Below are 21,993 nucleotides of genomic sequence, written 5' to 3'. Positions count from 1 at the left end.
TGATACTGACTTGGAGTGACCCTAAGAAAAACAGCAAGAAAAATATGACTTTGGGGGTTGAATGCTCACTGCTAGAATCTGTGAACAGGTAAATTGTTACGTGTTTTATTCCTAGTATATTAATGGAAACAGGGCTGTGGTCTGTTTTCTGATAGTAATGAAACAACTGCCTTAGAAAATACCCAACTGTTCTCAGTTTCTCATGGTAACACTATGCAAGATCCTGAAAGTTCTCAAGTCAAAAAGGAGTAACATGATGCAAGAATATTTCAGGATAGATTGTGCCATTTATTCTGCAGCCCTTTTTCCACATGTATGCTTCATGCAGGTACTTAAGTACTGATGGTACTTAAGTTTTGCTTTATGAAGTTCTACCACATCACTTTTGCAGTTTACAGTAAAAGTTTATAAATTTAGAAAATAAAATTTTGTCTAATCCTTTCTCTCAGTACATACCAAATTAAAGAATACTTTTCCTTTCTATCTAGGTGGAGAGATGGAGCAGTCATTCATTCACATGGGCTAGTTAAAAAAGCACACCATTAACTAGGAAAAACAAAGGCAGAATTACAACTTCTCTATATTTTCATGAATAATGTAGAGCCTTTTAATGGTAAGAGAGGCAGAATTCAGACTTACTGTGCATTTGTTTGGCTTCTCTCCTGAGTGGACTCTCATGTGAATCAGCAGTTTATAACGGGCATTAAATGGCTTGTACCTTCGTGGACACCCTGCCCAGAAGCAAGTGAAGTCCTCTCCCTTCCTCTGGTCTATATGGATCTTCTCTATGTGCTGCACAAGTTCCTCTTGCCGGTTACACAGTGCACTGCAGTCAACCCAGTGACAGCCATGCTTGCCATTGGAATGGTCTAGCTCACCATTTTCATCAAGCAAGGAGCCTGGGGCAGAAGGAGGCACAGGCAGTGGGTGAACGTGACTGGGGACGCTGTGTGGATGCCACTGCTGGTGAGCATGGTATGGTGGGGGTGGCCCTTGTGGAGGAGGTGGAGGAAGCAGGGATGGAGGAGGCATATTGACCGTACGGCCTGATAAGTCATCCAGCTGTTCATCTTTCGGGACATCCACCACCTGGTTCTCCACAGGTGGCACGTTCTGCTGGATCACCATATTACTTGTGGCTGCCATCTGCAAGCTGGCTTGCTCTAGCTGCTGCATCTGCTGGCACTCACCAGCCCCATTCTCAGTGTACCCTGGGAAGGTGACATTGCCATTAGCCATGACAAGGCCTTTCTGGGCAGTTGGAATAGAGAAATTTTGGGGTCTAAAGCTTCCTCTAACTCCCAAAAAATGTCCGTAGACCTCAGGGTGTGGGGACACGTTTGCTGGTGATGTCCTGGAGCTGTTGATGTAGGCTACCAGAGAGCTTGGGGATGTATGGATGATTGTATTGAATTCAATCCCAATGCTGTCAGAGAGAGGAGATAGAGAGAGTGCTCTCTTTTTGGAGTGGACTGGTTGAGACCGAGCTGAGGAATGGCAGGGACTAGAGTAAGGGGAATGCTTGTTTTCTGTGCCATATAAGTAGGACGGTAACGAGTTAGAGATGCAGTTAGTGGACACAGATGTTCCAGGCAAAAAATTTAGTAAATCTCCCAGCTCACTGCCATTTGGTAAACCTTGGTCAGGAGGAGCGGAAGGAAGTGTCCTGTACCCATGCAACCACTCTTGCTTAACACTTGAAGTGGACTGACTTTCTGACAAGCCTAATGTAGTAGAGGCCAGAGACTCACGTGACAGGAGTGACCTGAAATAAAGGCACGATAAAGTAAGCAAGTTAGACAATACAGCAGTGGTTCTTCTATCTTTACATGCACATAAAATTAAAGAAAGGCTACATGTGAGCAACGTTGTCCCTAATTTTAGGTACTCAACTTTAGCACTCTCGGTTAATGTACCAGCAGGCATACACAGGCAATACATATGTAACAAGGTCACTTAGGAAACCAACTTATTTTAAAACTTCAAGATTTTGAAGAAAAGTTGCTGTAAAGGTTCTTGATACATCGCTGCAGAAATCAACACAAATTTTATCATCAACTGTGATGTAAACATGGGTTCTGAAGCCCCATTATGCTCCTGCCTTGCACAAAACTCAATATTGACTTGACTACTTTTACTGGCAAAGAATGGGAAGAAAACTGATTAATAAGAAATAAATATTTAACCTGAATGACTTTGCCAGTTGTAACGCATACAAATGGTATTCTCTACAGAAATAGCTCACGTTTATAAATACAGATAATATCTAACTTTACAAAACAAACAAAATAAATGAATAATGTAGAAGAACTGGTTGAAGGGGTTTATTTAGTTTTGATTTGATGATGTATCTGCCTCCAAGTCAGCAATCAAAATTTTTCACGAAACTTTAATCTTGCTGTTATCATTTGTTTTTCACAGAATTATCATGAAACTTGTTTGTGCTGCAAATGTCCTCCTGGTAGCTTAAAAAAAGAACTCAAGCTCTTAACAATATTGTTTTCTATAGAAAGGTGAAAAAAGGAAATACAAGAACATCAGGGTCCCTGTTTCATGGCTGCAAATGTTGGGTAGGGACCAAGTGGATTTATGTCTTTATGTTTCCAGTTCACATATTGGCAGACTTGAATTTCCTGCCAGCCAGTGGTGTTATTGGTATATTAATTTCTATTTTTAGGGGGTTCTAACAGTAGGATGAACCATGTATGTAGATAAACCTGGGGATCTCACAGAAACAGAAGCCGCTGCATCTTATGTTTTGGGTGTTAATTTCTGGGTTTATTATTTTCACAACACACTTTTGAAGAAGCATAGAATTTCATTGGTGGATCAAGTACACAGGAAATTTGGTTTCTCCTCTAAATATAAAATGTATTTTTAAGGTGGACAAGACAATTGCTGCTTCTCAGCTTCTCACATGAAAAATCAAGACGCTAAATGGTTCCTCCTATCATACAAAGACTTCAGGAGGTCAAAATAACTTAAAAAAAGACAGCTAGTAAGTGCTAATAGGAACCTTAATTATCAGGCATTGAAAAATATTTCTTATACCTCTCAGTAAACAGCATATGAAATATTTACATGCAATAATACAAAGGGACTGTCACACAGGAAAGAAATAGCATATCCCTGTTTACAAAGGTAAATTCCTATAATCAGTTATTTATAATTATTTTACTGCATGGTCTTGTATTGCTGCAAACTTCAGATTTCTAAAAGACAAAGTATGCACCATAAAATTAATCTCATCTCTTTCTTGATTCAGACACAGTTATATGAGGCACTTCTACCTACATTACTTTCTTCTTTCTTCTTAATAGAGGAACAAGTTTTGATGTCTAAACAGGGTAAGCAATATTCTGAGTTCTTCAAGATTTTCTTATAGACACTGCTTCAGGAAACACAGATCCATAAGACAGGTCTGTTAAGGCTCATAGTTGCATTGTATGTCTGCATCACAGCCCCACTGCAGTGACTGCAGCTTCAGTGGAGATACATAAAAATACTTAATTTAAGAATTGGTGATAGGCTAAAACTGGAAATCTGAATTCCATTTAAAACACCATGAATCAATCCAAGAGAGCAAGAACAGATCCTAAACAATGGCTGTGGAGATATTCCCAGTGAATGTGCCAATATTTACTAAATTCCATGATTTTGCTTGGTAAAGCAACTTTTTCACCTCTGATATCTGTGCATTATCTTTCAATTACATAATCAAGGTTGAAAGAATATATGAAAACACCAGGTAAAGTCATTCAGGCAAGAGAAATGTATACAGCTTTCCACATTCAGTTCTAGCTACAGATGTTAAAGCTGAAAAAACGGTGTCTTTGTTATCTTATTCTGCCTAGGACACAAGCACTCCTGAGTGATGGTTTTATTCATACTACTCAATAATACAGCATTTTCCAGCACTTCAGAGTTAATCAACATGAAAAAAGAAAAGTCAGTTTGCAGTGACTTTAGTTTAAGGGCTGGATCATGCTGCAAGAACACAGCCAAGTCACTGCCAGAGAGCTGGAGGCAGGGAATTTGTGCTCAGCACACTGTGGCTGCCCCCTCAGCCCCTTTTTGTCTAGAGATGAATCTTGACAGAGGCTGAGAGAGCAAGCAGTTTGAAGGTGCTGTGTCTACATGCTGAGGTAGCTCACAGAGAAAATGTAGCTTTAAATATCAGCCAGCCTTGCTGTAGTGACGTATGGGTCAAATTTGGTGTGTATCAGAGTAAGAAATGTCCTGTTCAGACTGAATGTCAATATAGGGTACTGTTATGGGGGTTATGTTATTCCATTGGGGTTTAAATAGTACTTTCAAAACAGAGCATGAATTAAAACACAATTAACATGCTGACTACAATTTACACTGAGAGAAATGAGAAAAACAGGATTGCTCTATCAGGTCAATCTTGTGTAAGACTTAGATCTAAAGGGATCATTATTTATGAAAAAAAAATTTATTTAGGCTGTTGAGTCTATTACTGCTTTGCTAAGGCACAGTTCATTATAGGGCAGTTAAATCATGTTAGTATGCTGTGACCCCAAATACTGATCCACAGTCTTCAACAGAGCAAGAAAAATAAGTAAGGTTTGATTTTTCCATCCTAGGCTATATATATTTAAATGTGGAAAACATAAAGAGGGGATTTTTCTGCCAGTTAAATCATTTAAATTTTTATTTTCTATGTAGGGAAAAAAAATCATGCATCAATAAACAGGTCTGGTTTTGTAATGTCAAGAGTTTTAATCAGATGCATAGTAGGACCAGTATCATTAAAAAAGCTACTAAAGCCTAACACAAAGGGAATACCCATCAAAGAAGCTGAAGAAAAAAAGGCATGTTCAAAGTCTCATAATAGGACAAAAATGAAAAGTTGGGCCAGAATTTCAAGTATACAGTAAGAGCCAGATAAACTGAAGAAGTTTGGTTCTCACTTAAGCCTCTAAATTCAAAAGTAACAAAGATTCCCATTCCCAAAACAAAGAAAATGCCTTTAAAACCCAGATCACACTGTGACTAAGTAGTTTTCTGAGGGAAAATAAATACAGCTAATATGAAAATGAAGGGCCAGCTATACCACCATGCCAGATTCTCAGATGGTATTAATCGGCACATCTGCCTACTGTAATCTAAACCATCTTCAGTCTTGACCAGATCTTTTCTGAATATTTACAAGAGATTCCTGCAATTACTTTCTATTCTCCCTGTCTGTACAGAGGCCACAGTGTCAAGTATAACCCAGAATCTTAAAAATAAACGTGGAAGAGTGAAAACTATGTTTTCTTCTTTTTTTTTTCCATGATCTTCTGTTTTACTAGTCAAGAACCCTTTGCTCTTTTCTAGATCCTCTTCTGACACATCAAAGTAAATGGCAGTATTACATCTGGTTTCAAGCATAACTGAATACTCTGAAAGAAGTTTTGGGGAAATTCTCAAAAAAGATGGGAAAGGTTTTATTCCTCATGGGCTATACACCCATTTCTGATATTATCTGTAGCAAAACTCCAATTCGTCAAATTTTTCTTTCTTCAATCAAGAAAAATCAAGACAAGTCATTCCGGTTTGGGTCAATTCAGCAAATAATCTGGTTTGAATTGACATGCCAGAGCACAGCTCATGATGCCCAAGGGATAAAACCCAGACAAGGCAATCAACCCATGAAGGATTGTGGAGTCAATTTAGGCAACCAGTTTAGGCAAATGCAGTTAAAAAAAAAAAAAAAACAAACCCAAAACAAAAACCACCACAAACAAAAAAAACCCCCACACATCAAAACAAAACTAAACCAAATAACAATAAAAACAAACAAAAAACCCCCCAACCTGTTTCAACAATCTGTGAATTAAAATCTGACTTTAAACTTGTTTTGCCTGATAAAATAGTCAATTTGAGGGCAAAATTGCTGAAATGGACATTCTTTGTATGACAAACTGATTTTATAACATCTTCATTGATAAATCATTAAAAGAGACTCTACAGACACTACAGCCTCAATTCTGCCAGAGTTTCAACTTCAGTTCGCCCTTAGTAAATGTTTCTTTAAAATACAAACAAAAATGTATAACTTTGTGCTGACATAGTACACCCAACCACACACCCAGCTAAAAATAACAGTGTGGATGTGTATTTGGGGTGTGCCGTACAGGAACACCTAAAACTATTAAAATAAGTAATAATTACTTAATTATATTTTTATATCATCAGTTTTGTTCTGTCTCAAAGGCACGCCTCTGGATTTGTCATCTGTCGTCATTTTAGCACTGAAAGCTTTTCCTTGACATGTTTAAATAGGAAGCATAATCAATTTTGTAAACTGTCCCCAGGGAGTCAGTCTTCACAACTGAAATAACAGAAATGTCACAAACTATCTTATGGTAAAGTAAAGCCAAGTTTTCTTCCAGTTACATAACACCAATTTTAATTATTTCAAGAATGTTTCTCGACTTGTAATAAAGTGATATAGTAAAATGTAAACTGTTTTGAGAATAAAGTCTCTTGTAGCCTTTTGTAAATAAGAACAGTTAGTTACATTTCAACCCAGCAGGCAACTGTTGCAAAAGTGACATCTACGAAAGTGGGAATGTCGCTCCTGAAGTAACACACTGGAATGTTTTTTCATTGTATGTTTAACTAATATCCAGAGACATGCTTAATGTACTTGTATGGAGGTTGTCAAATAACTATTTTCCCTTCATTCATATTTGTTGACAATACTCATAGCCATAATCTCAAAATTTATTTAAGCATTTAAAAATTAATTAACAAATATTTATCCATGGTTTAGTAATATAAAAAGGCAACATTTACAAGGAGAGGCCATAGTTTTTATTAAACTACCCAACCAAACCTAGGAAAATGGACACGTTTTCAGGAACACAAGTCTAACACTGACAAAGTTAACTGCTGGCTCAGTGCAGACTGGGAACAATTGATCTGATTAATTTAATTATATCAACTATTAAATAATTGGAAAACAAAGGTATTTGATGAGGAGAGAGGAACATTAGCAGGGCTTTATTTTAACTTTATTTTGTCTGACATTAGTGTTACCTGATAGGCACCAACATAACACTTTTAGGACTGTGGTAAACTTAAAACAGGTCACTGCACCTGAAGAGGTTACATGTGGACTACTTCTGCTTTCATCCTCACTAACAATTCCTGTCCTTCCTGTAAAAATACAGTTAAGTGGCTATAAAAATCTTTATCTAAAAAAAAAAAAAAAAAAGCCCTATCAAACATAGAAAATGTGTGGCCAAATTTCACCCATGATTTGAATGATCCAAACAGTATGCTTATAGCTGACGTAAATTAAATTGCATTGAACTAAAATTTCTGTAGCATCATTTTGGCCACTTTAATCACCAGAAAGGTTGCATTTAAATTACAGGATAATTAAAATACCCTCTTTTTAAAGTACTGAACATCAAAAAGTAACTCAGGACCTTGTTTCTGATGGAGAAGCACTCAGGCTGGAAGCATCCACAGACCTCTGTGAGCTAGGGCTGGTCTTGTTGCATGTTGTTGAAACCTGATTAGCAGGAGGCGAAACAGGTTCCAGCTGTTGAACTGTCATGGGACCGCTGGTGACTATCACATTGTTGCAGCCACCTTTTCCAATGGATTTGCACTGGGGTCCATAACCAAAACCTCCTAAAAATAAACAAGGCAGGTTAGTATTCATACCCTGTGAACCCATGATGAGGCCACAGAAATCACATCAGTTTGCAAAGCAGGAAAAGTGGCTGGAACTCAGTATCTTCAGATGAGGACCAAACCGGCGACCAATACAAGAATTTTGCAAATTTCTTCAAACATAAAGAGCAATATTCTAAAGGAGAATTAATAAATTATGCATGTTTAAAACATGTGCAGAAGTATACAAACTGAATCTTTACATAGCATCATGGATAAACATCAGAGAAACCACCACTGGAAGAGTCCAGGTAAAAGACCAGCCTTCAGCTGAGGGCCAGCCAAGACATAAGTGCACCTTTCTCTAAAGGACAGAAAAGAGAACCAACGAGGCTGCAGGAACACCACCCTGACTTGAATTCTACCAAACACCACAGCTCCAAGCCATTGCAAGACCTTCCATCATTCCTACCACGAGACACCCAAAAAGCAAAGGGCACTGCAGGCGCATATGCAAATTGCAACCCCTGCAACAGGTCTGTTGTGGCGAAGCGTACAGGCTGCAGAGCTTCCCTGGCAGGAGAGTTACAGCTGGAACCCAGAATTCTTCAGAGGTCTGGGGAGAGGAATCTGAGCTGGATCAAGCAGAGAAGCATTCTGGACTTTCTTTAAAAAGCCACAGTCTGCTCTTAATCGCTGCTGCCATGACTCAAACTGATGGGTATTATTACACAGTAGCAGGAGATGATTACAGAGGTAGCTGGCAAGTAGGACATATCTGCAAAATGCTCTGTGTACTTTGTGTTCTGATTTAGATCACAGATGGTAGTTTACAAGATCCTCTGCATTAAAACCCATCAAGATGAAAGAGTTACAATGTAGGTGGTAGTACAGAAGTTGTTGGTTATTTAGCAAATTCTCATCAACAGTTAATCTAAATTAACATTTAGATGATTCCCATTTCTAGATGTCTCCCTCTGCTCAGACTATACCCCAAAGCAGGATAGAAACCTCAGGACAAATTGTGAAAAGTACTTCAATTTAAATAATTTTCTAAATTATATTTACTTTTCACTTGGTTGTACAACTTACATACTAGTTTTTCTCAAGGATGTTCAAAAGGGTTGTGAACTTCACAAAGAAGTACATTAAGGCATTTATGGCCATCACATTCATAGGAACAAAATCCGAATCCTTCAATCTCCTCCAGATCAAACAGGATTATCTTAAAAATATAGCTTTTCTTTTCTTAAAAAAAAAGGAGAACAAATACATATGTTTAATCCTGTTTCAGAGGTCTGTGCCTTCTTTTCAAACTATTTGTCTTTGCTTTGTCTAATTAGTAATATCTCACATATTGTGAGGAGCAGATACATGATTCCCAGTCCACTGGGATCCTAAGTGCTTTGTAAATTCATGCACAGATGTTACAAATTGATTACATGATCCACCACCAAAATGTACTCCTTGGGAAGAGTAGCCCTTTAAGAAAAACGGCTTACTCATTGCTACTACTTCAAAACAGAAGTGAAGAATATAACATCTGGCTGAAAACTCAAGAGTAAGGAAAGAAGAAAACATTTAATAACCCATGCTGAAATTTAGCTAGAAGGACTGGAAATTTCCAAGGACAAACATGTCAGGAGAATTCCTTGTACTTCACTCAACTCTATTGTGAGTACCAGTAAAAAGCTTTTAAGCTTTGTAGGATTACTGTCTGCTCTCACTAAAGATGTCCAATTAAATCAAAAGAATAAGAGAATGCATATTATTTTCTTTCCTGTGAAGCAGTTTGTATTTTGAACTCACTAAAGATGAATCAGTGTGCTACTCAGCAGTTGCTTTTATAATGTTACAGAGTGCTAAAATGGAACCAGCCAGCAAAAATTAGGCAAAAAAAAGGCTAAGTTGCCCCTGGTAGTAGTATGAATGCCACTCCTCTTAGCGAAAGGCTCAGTGGGGTTAAGTTAAAAATTTACATGACACATTCACATCATGTAAAAAACAGAATACTACACAATATGTCTATATGTATGTGTATATTACATATGTTCAGTCAGCTATTTTTTAGAAAAGAGTCTTTAGTATGTAGAACCAAAGGCTTTCTGCACCAAAAGATATGAAGGACAGGGAAGCATGTTATAATAACAAAAGAAATCCAACTGGTTTTGACAATGAAACACAGTTGTAATGCTTGGAGAGTCTATATATATTTACTACTTAATAAGTTGGAAACCTATTATTTAGCATTGACAAAAGGAGCTCTACCACAAAAATGTACCAAATATATACTGACTCTTCCCTGGATGACACCATAATGCCCTTCAGTAATAAGCCACTTTCAACAAATTTCAATGGTAACAGTAACATCTACTTTATCATATGCAGGAAATCAAGGGTTGTGCACATTTAAGATTTTCATTTAGGAACAGGCAATATGTAAGTTCAAATAACAATCTGCAATCATACAGTGATATTGCTATTTATACATAATTAAACCTGAGCTGCTTGGAGTTTACAAGTCAGGAAAAAAAAAAAAATTACAAAAGCAAAACCAGAAAAGGGACTAGTGTCAAACCAGTACTGTTAAATACAGAATGTTGCATCCTCGATACACGCTGGTTTCCCTTTCAGTTATAGCATCTGCTCTTATTATCTGTGCATAAACAGCACCTCAGTAATGCTGAGAACAGCTAAGAGAATTTGTTGTGTAAGGATAAGGATGAAGGCCAAAGATGGTTTGGGCACTGATCACTGAAAGGAAAATATGAGAAAAGGAGTACTTTGGAAAGATTGTATTACTGGGATGACAGACAAAAGTAATGCAAGGCTCTGGTCCTGATAAACATTTGCCTGGGCATTTCTCTGAAGCAGAAGTGCAAGGAAATGGTTTTGGTTTATCTTTGACAGCCATTTGCTGTTACGGGAAAATTACAATTCTTCCACTTAAAAGGCCAAGGCAGGAAGAGAGATTATCAAGAAAGACTCCATCATCAACTGCCACCATTGAAAGAGACAGTGAAGTAAAAGACTAGTGCTATGAAAAGCAGTTATAACATTTTATCCACTGTTTCATACAGGTGCAAATGTGCCGAAAGACCACCATTAACACCTTGTCTGTGCCCAGCAGGTCACTAAGCAGTATTAATTTGATCTGTAGAGCCCAGTCAGAGCACAAGATAGGAAGCTTATGCTAACTTTGAGCTTGCTGCAGGAGTACAGACCATATCTGATCTAAAGTTAAATGAGTGGACCATGGACATCTAACCTGTCATGAGCCTGCTGCTAAAAGGCAAGCTGTCAGAAGAGATGTTCAAAAGCACTGAATAAATGTGAACAGGCTGAATGACTATGCCCCTTATCAGCATTTGGCATCATATGCCTACAGGACAAGAGGAGCCCTCAGTCCAGGTCTGCTGTATCGTTGACCCAAAGCCTGAAAATTTCAGAACAGTGAAAGGACAACCAGGAATTCCTTAATGTCTTGAATTTACATCAGCTGAGATAAATGGGAACCTCTTTGAAGGACATCAGTGGATTTTGAATAAGGCTGTAGATCCTAAGAAAAATACATGGACCTAATATTTTAAATGAGCAAGATAAGCATTTTCTTTTCTCATATAATAAGATATAATTCAGGAGATAGTCCAATAAAGGCAACAATAGTTGGGGAGACACAGTAGTCCTGAGCTGGCTCACAGGAAGAGCTAAGGGCTAAGGTTGATCAGTTTGTCATTTATTCCAAATAAACACATTACACATAAATCAAAACTGTTCCTTATTGATATTTAACAGTAATAGTTAACAAGCATAAACAGTAAAAATATTTAATGGAAATATTTTAATCCATTCACTTCCTCATTAGTTAACTTACCTATTTTCCCTGTTTATTCTCTACAGTTATTTAATAGCTAAGCTTCACTCATCCTTGACATGCAAAAATATTTCACTGCAATCTTCTGAGGGCTATTCAAAGAATTTGAAAGAATTCAACTAGTTTAATTTAAGTACACTTAATTTCAGATGAGATTCCCTTAATTTATATCAGTTGTACTTTTTGGAGACAGAGTTCAATATGAAATTATTTCCATTTAAACACACATTCTTTTATCAGATATCGATTGAAAACCAACTAATTTCTTTGTCTACTTCTCCAAGTAAAAATGTAGTAACTTGTTAATTCTGCCAAGTAATTCAGGTTATAAAATGAAACTGCTTCACCAAATCTTTGAAATTGTAAACTATGCTTCCCATGTATAAATGACAACACAACATATAACAGCAAAACCAGTTTTAATTCTTTTGTGTTCTGAAATGCAAAACATACCAAATACATAACACCAGATCAAATTAAATCATCTTTTAGATAAATAAATTCTTCAATAACTGAATTAATCAGTATGAAATAAAGCTATTAAAATTATCTGAAAATCTGTCCTGCTGTTACGGGTAAAGTAACAGCTAGAAATAAAAGAATTGCAACAAAAGAGCAAAAGGTAACTTCCTTAGGGGATTTTCTGTCTGTTGACATACAGTAATTAAGAGCTGTGGAAATGGTTGGTTTTGTTTCCCTTGTAATTGGCTTCCAGTCTTGTTTGTGTGGATTCTGTATTCACCAAAACAGAAAAAAAGGGCACAACCAAAAAAGCATATTGTAAGACAATAAATATTAAAGACGACAGGGACCAAAACAGTAAGTTAGACTGTGTCAGCGTATTCTTCACATAGATTAGACACAAGCCACCAAGGCCTTTTCAAACCAAATGTGGTCTTTTTCCACAATATGGTGAATCTTCTGGATGTTGCAGCCCCTAGCTACCATGTAAATCCTTGCTTGGTGACACACAGGGTCTGCAGGGTTGTTGACACCCTACTTGAAAGGGCTTCGCAGTAGCTGCTGACTGAACAAACTCAAAGGTCTGCTTAGAAAACCTGTTTCCAGATGGGAAATATCCCATATCCCAATCCCTCTTGCCTCGAGACTGTCAAACCTTTCAGTCTTCCCCTCCTCCTCCACCAATTTTAGTTGTATTATTAATAACTACTAGAGAGCTAGCACTTGTCCCTTTGTCCTTAAACAAAATGGCCAGTTTTCTATTGTTTGTACAGCCAGCTAAGAGGCACTATGGCACAACTATGTAGACAGAGGCACCAGCCACAGGGCAGTGGATATCAAACTGCTCGAAATCCTCTTTAAGTGTGTTAAACTGGAGCTTCAGAGAGGAAAAAAACCAAACCAAAACAAAACAAAACAACAACAACAACAACAACCCAACAAAAAATCTAAAAAAAAAAAATACACAGAATTAGGGGGATATTGCTTCTATTAGCACAGGATCAGCCACAATCTTTGTCTATTTGGGAATCTGGGCTTCCTCACAATGGTATCATCCTTTGAGTCAAAGTTTTTTTGGAATCCTTGAGGCTTTTAGGCAAACTACACAAAAACTCAGTCAAAATTACATCAGCAATTTTTGATGGCATGCAATCTGGAATTTTTCAGGGTACAAGTAAATTACTAAACTATGGCTCAAAAAGTTATCAAATTATTATTTTTATTATAAGTCTTATGAAATATAGCAGTTTCTCCACTACACCATATACACACTACATGGAAGTGAAACAGTGATTCTTGGCCTTTATTTTCTTAAAAATAAAACTTTTAAAAATCGAGGTTTTGTAGTCAGAGTAAATTCCGAAATTGAGATTCTAAAACCTCACTGGTTTTACCCTCACGTTTATGCTCTTAGCTCATGATTTTCTTAACACTTACAGTTAGCAATACCTTGTTAGTAAGAAATTTCCTACAAAGCCTCTGGCAGTGTCCATTCTGAACAGCAAGTTAGACAGACCATTAATCTGACTAATATTGGCAATTCCCATGTTCTTAACTGTTTGCAGAGACTTAATCTTTACAATCAAGAAAATAATCTGGAGGAAAACACTAAACATATGACCACATTGTATTATGAGAAAATATTATGTATGTACTTTAAAAGCTCTCCATGCTTTGAATCTTGGAAGGGCAGTTTCTTCAATATCAGAGTGCACTTGGTAAATTGGCTTGCACTAATTTCTAATGCTATTTGCCATTCATTGTGTGAAGTAATCAAGCATGTACTTTCAGCAACCCTACTGTGAGACAAAAGAGACTGACAAAGCACAATGAAAAACAATGTCTCCCTTCAAGTGGAACCAAGGTAAAAAATTATCCAGAACTGACTGGTGAAAACAATACCTCACAGGTGATTAACTTAGCTGGTTTAAGGCAGACAGCAATGAGATCACCTTCTTCTATGGAACACTTCAACCACTAAATTTAAACAAATGAAAACAGTGGTCTCATAATGACTAAACTAAGAATATATTATGAAACAGTCAGGTTCAGGAAACTTCCAGAAGAAAATGCACACTGTGAAACAAAGATTTTCAATTAGCTCTGCAGACATTTATAATATGTCATATTAATTCTGGATCACTTTTATTTATATCAGGAAGGTCTCCCACTTATTAAAATGCTATTCTGAAAGCTACTTTATTTTCTTATTTTGCATAAACAGTAAGAAGTTATCAGTTAACTACTGCACAGACGAGTAAATGTTTAACTGAACGAAAATATAAATGTTTTAGCTGCAATGGGTAACTCCTTTTATGTCATCAGTGACATAAGATGATTCTGCCTTTGTCCTTGTTAGGATAATATACAGCATGTGCTCTTCTATTGCAGAAACACACAGCTTTACATCTTTAGCTTATGCTACCACTTCTCTATAGCATTAGTTACTCATACCGGCGTCTCCTAAGTTTCTACCTACAAAACTTAGCCTGACCTTTTAGTTTGTATTTCTGAAAAAATAATACATTGTGCAAGCCTTGTATTCTTCTCAAATAACTTTTAGGAATCAAGAGATACTCCACTAGTAATGCAATATATTACTCTACTGGTATATTAATCTAATGATGAAAAACATCAGGTGAAAAGAAAAAAAAGTTTACTGTTTTAAATTTCAGTATTGGCCAGCTCCTCAAAATACATCACAACACAGACAGAGAGAAAATTATTATTACAAGCAAACCAGAAATATTCAGATATTTGAAAGAACAAAAGGGAATCATATAGGAATTAGAGATAATATCTTCCATTTCCAGTGCCATTGAGAAACTACTGTTTGAATCTGACCCAAATGAACACAAAACATACATCTGTATATGTGTGAGAGAACAGACTGTTATTTCAACTGATTTGAAAGTGGCATTATTTCAGGGGCCAACAAAAAATAAAACCCAACAAACTGTTAAAACTTCCTCATACATTATGAATGGTAGGACTCAAATGAAGTCCATAGGGAAACACTTTGCCCATTAAACATTGTTGTACTCAACTGCAAAATAAGCAGATCAATTCCAGCAGAGTTGTTGGAGTATTTATTTGCTAATCCCATCTGATTGCGATGCAGAACAGCTAACTATGGAGGGGCAATAAGAACACACTTCAGAAAAATTCTCTGGACTCTGCAACCCTTCATCTCCCACAACAACTTCTAGCACTGTTCAAACTTCACTGCACTTTTGTGCTTTTCTTGTTAATTCATACTTAGAATTTTTTCCAGTAATTCTTGAAGTTTTATTCTTCAATTTTAATTAAAAAATTCTCAGATCAGATAATTTCTGTTATCACAAAATCCTTAGTGTTTTAAAAAATACCACACAGCAGCTTTGCTATCTGTAGTCATGGGCACATGTGGATCCATTACTAAAAATACTTTATTGTTCCATGTACTGAAGTAAGGCAGCACCACAATGTACCCCCTGCTCACACAGTAATTTCTGATTTCTCAACTGTGTTCACTGGCCTACTACTTAACATGGAGGCAGTCTTCCTTGTGTACACTTTTTACAGTGTCAGCCTGCTTATATGGGCAGTGAGTAATGTTGGGAAGAAAGAAGCAGACCCTTTCCTTCCTCCAGGCCCCAGGTAAAGGGATCTTTTGTCTCCTTTACCCACTTAGACACAGGGATTCTAACTCCATTCGGCAGAGCACCAACAGTAAGGGGCAGACTCTCAGCAGGTTTAGGCTGCCTTAACTCCAATGATCTATGACAACTTCCCCCAACTAAATACTGCTGCCAGCTGTGCAGGAGTTCTGAGCAGAGGACAGAAGAGCAAGGAGGTTGCTTTCTACCTCCAGCATGGGCCAGGTCTCAGACTCTGCACCACAACACATCAGTCCCAGACTGTATTGCATGTCATGATCCAGCAGGAGACATCTGTTCAGCAAAAAAGCACGCAATAAAGGCTTTGTTCAATGTTAAACTGTAGTTCCATGTGAGGCTCTGTTTCTAAATCTTTACAGGTAACCCAAGGTATTTAGCCACTGCTTCTCGGAAGAGCATCATTCCTCCTTTAAGAGTCAAAAATACGTAAGCAAGAGAAAAGAATAATAAATGCCAACCTGCTGAATAGTGATACTAATTAAGGACAGGTAGCAAATGTTAACATAGAAAGAACTGCAGAAACTGGGTCTTGTGGTATGCAAGCAGGAATGTAAGTAACTTGCAATCACATTCAGTATGGTTTTGTTTCCCATACAAAGTTCACTGTTCAAGGATACTAAAGGGTAATTTTTAAAACTTCTTTGTCCGAGTTTCTGAGCAGTACAAATCATTTCCTCTTTTTCCTTGCATTAAAAACAAGATACTGTTTAACGTTTCTCCTAAAAGATAATATGAGAACATTATCCTAGTTGTCAATTTAACCAGACAGAAATAACAAGCATAAGCCCACATAACGTATGTATTCTTAAGAGGCTTTACACTCAGTTAATTAGTTTAACTATTACTTTCATGGTTCATTTAAAAGTTTCATGCTTCATTAAATATCAGTATATTTTATCACCTAAAAAAACTATTCAGTAAAAATACAATTGTCTTTTCAAGTGATAATCTTATTAACTGATATATACATTTCAAGCATGTCTATGAGACACTATCGAAGTCCGAATTGCTGCAGTAGCATTATCTCAAAGCATTATGCAAATTTCATTCCACACAGAATGGAATGTGTGGAATGGAAAGATTTCTTTTTTTGTCTGAAACAAAAATGCTTTGTCAAGAAAAATAAAATGTTTTTGTCAGATATTATTTTCATCATTAAAAAAGTTCCTGCACTGATCGCTAGTTGTTCCACCTTCACAACAATCATCTCAAACATTCTTTAAAATCAGTAGTGGTGACTGTTTTGTCAAAAGTCTGTAAGTTCAGAAAGTCAGAAAGTCATATCCTTAAGAAGCATAGAGATCAATGAAAGTAATAGTTGCAAAGATACTGAGGCCAAAAGACAAGAGCAACTTATAAAAATAAACTTCTGTGGTTAAAAGAACATTTTTTCTACTATAAAGGTTTACTTACTTATGCAGAGTATGCATTTTCTCAATTCAGGATACAAGATTACCTCAGAGCAGTTTAGAAGAACAGTTTCCAGACTCCAGAAATTACTCCTTAAAAGTCCACAATTTCTCTGGAAATTTCTACACTATCTTCATATGCAATCTTATTGTATGAAATATATGGTCAGTAAGGTGCCTTGCAATAATAAAATGACAGTGGTTACTATTTAAACTGACTTTTAGAGAAGGCCACTATCAGCATCCTTCATGTTATAGCCTATTTAGATTCCTTAAAAGCTGAAATGTTACTACATCGTGGTCCAAACAAAACCCTCCACTTGTCTTTCCACTCTGATCTCTCCAAGTCAATGAGAGGCAAACCCTGGGAAAACTATACAAACAGCCACAAGTATTTAAAATCTGTATTGTCGCTACATGCTTCCACTCTTCTCAAAGCTTTAGACATTTTTCTTTCAATTTTATTCTTTCATTAGTCCAAGGCGTGCTAATTAATCAGAATTTCCCAGGCCTTTTGTTGTTGTGACCAAGGAGAAAAGACCAAAAAAAAGCTCATTCCATCTTGTTAAAGTGAGTCCATCTACCTTCCACAAAGCCAGGGTAATAAGAGGGAGGATTAAGGCCACTTGAATGGCTTAGGGCCCGTAAAGACAACTCCAGCTCCTGCCCTTAGCCGTTGTCCTTGACAAAATTGATTTACAGAGAATGACATCTTAACCACAGCTATTACTCTGTGAAGAGGAGGCTGCTGTGTTGGCAGGGTTTGGCACCCGAAGTTGGCTACTGAGTAAGGTCTGATGTGAAGACACAGGAAACCACACTGGCATACCAACGCAGTGGTGTGTGTGTATGTGTGTCTGCAAGGGCTGTCTGAAGGGTGGAAATAAATGTTCATGGACAAAAGCATAAAAAAGGCAAATGTATACATGCTCCGCTGAGCCGAAGCACCTTTGCTAAAGGGTGGAAACCCACACAAATGTCCTGATGGAGACCGAAATCTTTTTAAGAAGCTGGTCATCCCAACTGTGTATCTATCCCCCATACCTCTAAAAAAATCAAGGAATACCCATCTTTACATTAGTTTCACAGAGAGAATGTGCTATGTAGGTAAGAGCAAAATGTTCAGATCTGATGATGTGATTTTTGAGGACTTCATCCTACTGACTTTCAGTGAAGTTGAATTCCCAAGTTCATAATAATTTTTACAAACAGGACCTGGCCTTATGAGCTGCTTTTTCAAGCTTTTGTCATATGTAGATGATCACATATTCCTCTTCATACAATTTATTGTGTGTTTCTTTAGTATTCTGGTCTGATTTTCATTAAATTGCAGGGATATGATTCCCTGCAATTCAGGGATCACAATTCCCTGAAGTTAATGTGAATAGGATACAAATCAGCACCTCTTACAGTCAGCTGCTGTTGTATTTCTCTATTACTGAAACCCACACTCTATTCTACAGTTTGTAAAACTTTATGTTAAAAAAACATGTTTGCTTTTGAAGTACTTCAGATGTGCACTGCATGCTAAAGATGCAAAACAAAGCCCATTCCACTTCCAAAATACTCAAGAAGACTAAACCAGGCCAACAGAGAAGAGTGCTTATAATTGAAGAAAATGCAATAATCAAAATAATGGTTATAGTATTTTTCTTTTTATATGACTAGCTCCATTTTTCATGCAACATTCAAGAATCAGGTCTGCACAGGCAGGCTGAATGAAGAAAAGAGTGTGGATCTGCAGCCTGGGTTTGGAAGTTTTCAATGCCTACATGTGGAAGGTTGACCTTGGCTGGCTGACAGATGCCCACCCAGCCAGTCTGTCACTCCCCCCCACACACACACCTCAATAGCACAGGGGAAGAAACTAAGATGGAAAACCTCCTAGGTCAACATAAGTACAATTTAATAAGAAAAACAAAAGCTGCATGCAGAGGCAAAGCAAAATAAGGAATGTATTTGCTACTTCCCATCAGTAGGCAGGTGTCCAGCCACTTCCTCGGCAGCAGGGCCTCAGTATGTGTAGCAGTTGCTCAGAAAGAGCTAATGTCCCTGCATCCTCCTTCTTTCCCTCAGCTTTTATTGCTGAGCATAATGACATCATACAGTATGAAATATCCCTTTGGTCAGTTTGTGTCAGCTGTCTGGGCTGTGCCTCCTCCCAACCTCTTGCTCATCCCCAGTGGCCTGTTCTTTGTGGGGTGGTAGACAGAAAGCCTTGACACTATGCAAGCACTGTTCATCAAGAACTAAAACACTGTGTTGAACTATCAAGAACTATAACACTGGTGTGTTATTATTTGTGTGTTATCACTGGTGTGTTATCAACACTGTCTAGTCACAAATGCAAAGCACAACACCATATGGGCTGCTATGAAGAAAGTTAACTTCATCCAGCCCAGTATACTAGATAGGGAAGAAACCCGGTGAAATGTCAGGAGAATGCTCTGGGAGAGGCAAATGTGTGAGTAACCAGCTCAGTGGGGTAGGGAGGGGAAGCACTTCCCAGTGAATGCCTGGACTTCAGGCAACACTCCAGAGTTCAAATTTACTTGTAAAAACATTATCAGATTCCATTTTGTAAAGAGGAATGCTTTCCCATTGTGATTTTCTTTTAAAATATATGAGAAAAAGGAAAATTAAACATTGGATATGTATTAAACGTTCAGGTTTTTGTTCAAATAATGTAATTGTAGGATTTCACAAGGCTTGCATTTTCAGGAAAGAAAGTCACTAGTTTCATAATCAGGGATGTCTTACTGGTTTCAAACAGCAAGAACTTTGAATATGAATACTTCCACTCTATTCACTCTGAATAATTCTTTGAAAGCCAATTTCTGCTTTTAAATCATCATTACACAAAGGCTGTTGCTTTTCTAATCAGCAGGCATTTTTTCAAGAGGATGTTTCTGCCTGAGAAACTGAAGCAACGAGGAATCCTGGAGGCTCAGCCAAAATTGCAAACTGAGCTCAGTCTTGCAGGCACCACAGAGGTGATCCTGTTTCCTCATGCACATCCTTTCCAGAAATTATATTGACTAAACCACCACAATTCCTTCCCCTGGTCTTCTCAGGCAGATATGATTTGGATGTATAGGAGAAGTTACCTACCCAAGAAACAGACAGGCAGAAGGACAGTAGCTCCCCTTTGCAGAATCAGAGCAGCAGGACAAATGCAGTGGTGGGATTAAAAACTGAGACATAAACTGCTCCTCTTCCAGGACTAAGAGGAGGACCCCAACAACAGCCTCTCCTCTCAGTCGCCCCAGGAGGACTTCAGTTCTACACCACAGATACAAGCACAGGCTGTAAGGTGACAGCCTATCTCACAAAGTACAAAGAGGGGTAAAATCTAGGATGTGAGGCGAGCAGTTCAGAATAATAATTATCTCACAGGAATATGGATATTCACAGGAAAATCTAAGCCAGCAAGCAAATTTCACATAAAACTTCCAACAATTGCTCAAAGATGCTCTCTTCAGGTCCAGCTTTACTTCCATATAAATGCAAGAAAGCACTAAATGCGTACACCAACTAGGTATCTTTCCTTTTGGTAGCTCTTCCTGACTGTCCTCAGAATCAGAAAAGAAACTGAACTAAGACTGCCCAGTTCCTTCTGCTTAACATGCAAGACAAATCCTACTTAGCTTCCTAGGTGAAAAGGCCAAAAGCTTATATCCTGAGACAACTTCAACGGGTCTAACAGTTGTTGGAGAAACTCCAAATTTGTCAGCTAAGACAAGGTTGTAGACCCTTTTACAATTCTTCTTGTTAGAAGTCAGGTGCTGAAATGTGGAAATCAGCAGCATTTTCTGCAATGCCAAAAAAATATATCTTAAACCCTACCCACACACATTAGATTGTGAATTTTTTCTCCTAAGCCTAATCAGATACCTATTCATGGTCCCTCTGATTTCTAGTCCAAAACAGGTATTAGTCAGTTTCAACACTAATCTTTGCCTTATGATAATGAGAGTAAATTTTTCATCAAATTATCTTTGAAAACAAGTCCTTGTGTTGTTGTTTTAATCTCATTCCGCAAGAAGTGCAACACAATCATAGCTTCACATAACAAATATATGCTACACTTTATTTCTCTTTGGGGATTATAACAGGGTACTACTAAGAATGCATGCGAAACTAAACCATATTGCATTTTACCACAGATAAGCATGTATTACCACCTAATGTGTACATACACAGGGGCAAAAGTACACCTACATATATGTCTTTAATTTTCCTAGTTCTTAGACAAGTCATAAACGGACACCTATAAACTCTGAAGTCTCCATGTCTACATGTTGATCTTTATGTTTGCTCTATTCTAATCTTGTTACGGTCATCACAACATTTTTAAGATACTTTGCCGCCATGTTTTTCAAAAGGCTGAGCTGAGGGGCAGGAAAAAAATGCAAATATCTCTAAAGTTATCAATGGGCTAAAGGAGGGTGCTTCACTGAACCAACTATGCAATCAATGTGATTGGCCACATGGATGAAGAACCCAACATCCTGACCACATGGAGTGAAATAAATCCCCTGGAAAAGGGTATCTCACACCAGTAAAGGTGTGTAAATTCTTAAGTATTTCTGGGACTGGGTCATAACTGTGATCACAGTAAACCTACACATTTTATTAACCTAATACAAATTTCAATAGCCCAACCAAGTTTTCTATTTTAAAAAAACAATGAAAGACGCTTTACTTGGATCATGTTTGTTATGACTGCAAATCAGACCCTGGTTTCTTGTTTGCAACTCCTACAAAATTATTTCTTTCTCCATGAATTTTTTAAAAGAAAGAAATCTTAGTCTAGCTATTACATGTTAGGTCATCTCAAAGGAAAAAAATAGATTACCATCATTATGTTCAAGTCTGGTTTTAACAAACCCCTTGCAAAAGATTCCAGCATCTAATTTAAAAGACTCATTTTAGTGATATGTGGGTAAAGAAC

At 37.4% G+C, this 21,993-nt stretch overlaps 1 protein-coding gene across 3 annotated transcripts in view; it reads right to left on the bottom strand.

Moving 5' to 3' along the window:
- The window catches only part of GLIS3 (GLIS family zinc finger 3), a 173,689-nt gene that overhangs the window by 130,104 nt on the left and 21,592 nt on the right, over window positions 1-21,993 (bottom strand). For all 3 annotated transcript variants that reach the window (XM_074932330.1, XM_074932333.1, XM_074932331.1), the window contains exons 2-3: window positions 7,446-7,653; window positions 640-1,765 (exon numbers count right to left, since the gene is read on the bottom strand). In XM_074932330.1, coding sequence (XP_074788431.1) covers window positions 640-1,765; window positions 7,446-7,653 — 1,334 coding nt within the window. The remainder of the gene's footprint in view (window positions 1-639; window positions 1,766-7,445; window positions 7,654-21,993) is intronic.

Source organism: Athene noctua, chromosome Z, assembly GCF_965140245.1.
Source record: "Athene noctua chromosome Z, bAthNoc1.hap1.1, whole genome shotgun sequence".
NCBI classification, from domain to species: domain Eukaryota; kingdom Metazoa; phylum Chordata; class Aves; order Strigiformes; family Strigidae; genus Athene; species Athene noctua.
This window is presented reverse-complemented; position numbering and strand designations above follow the sequence as displayed.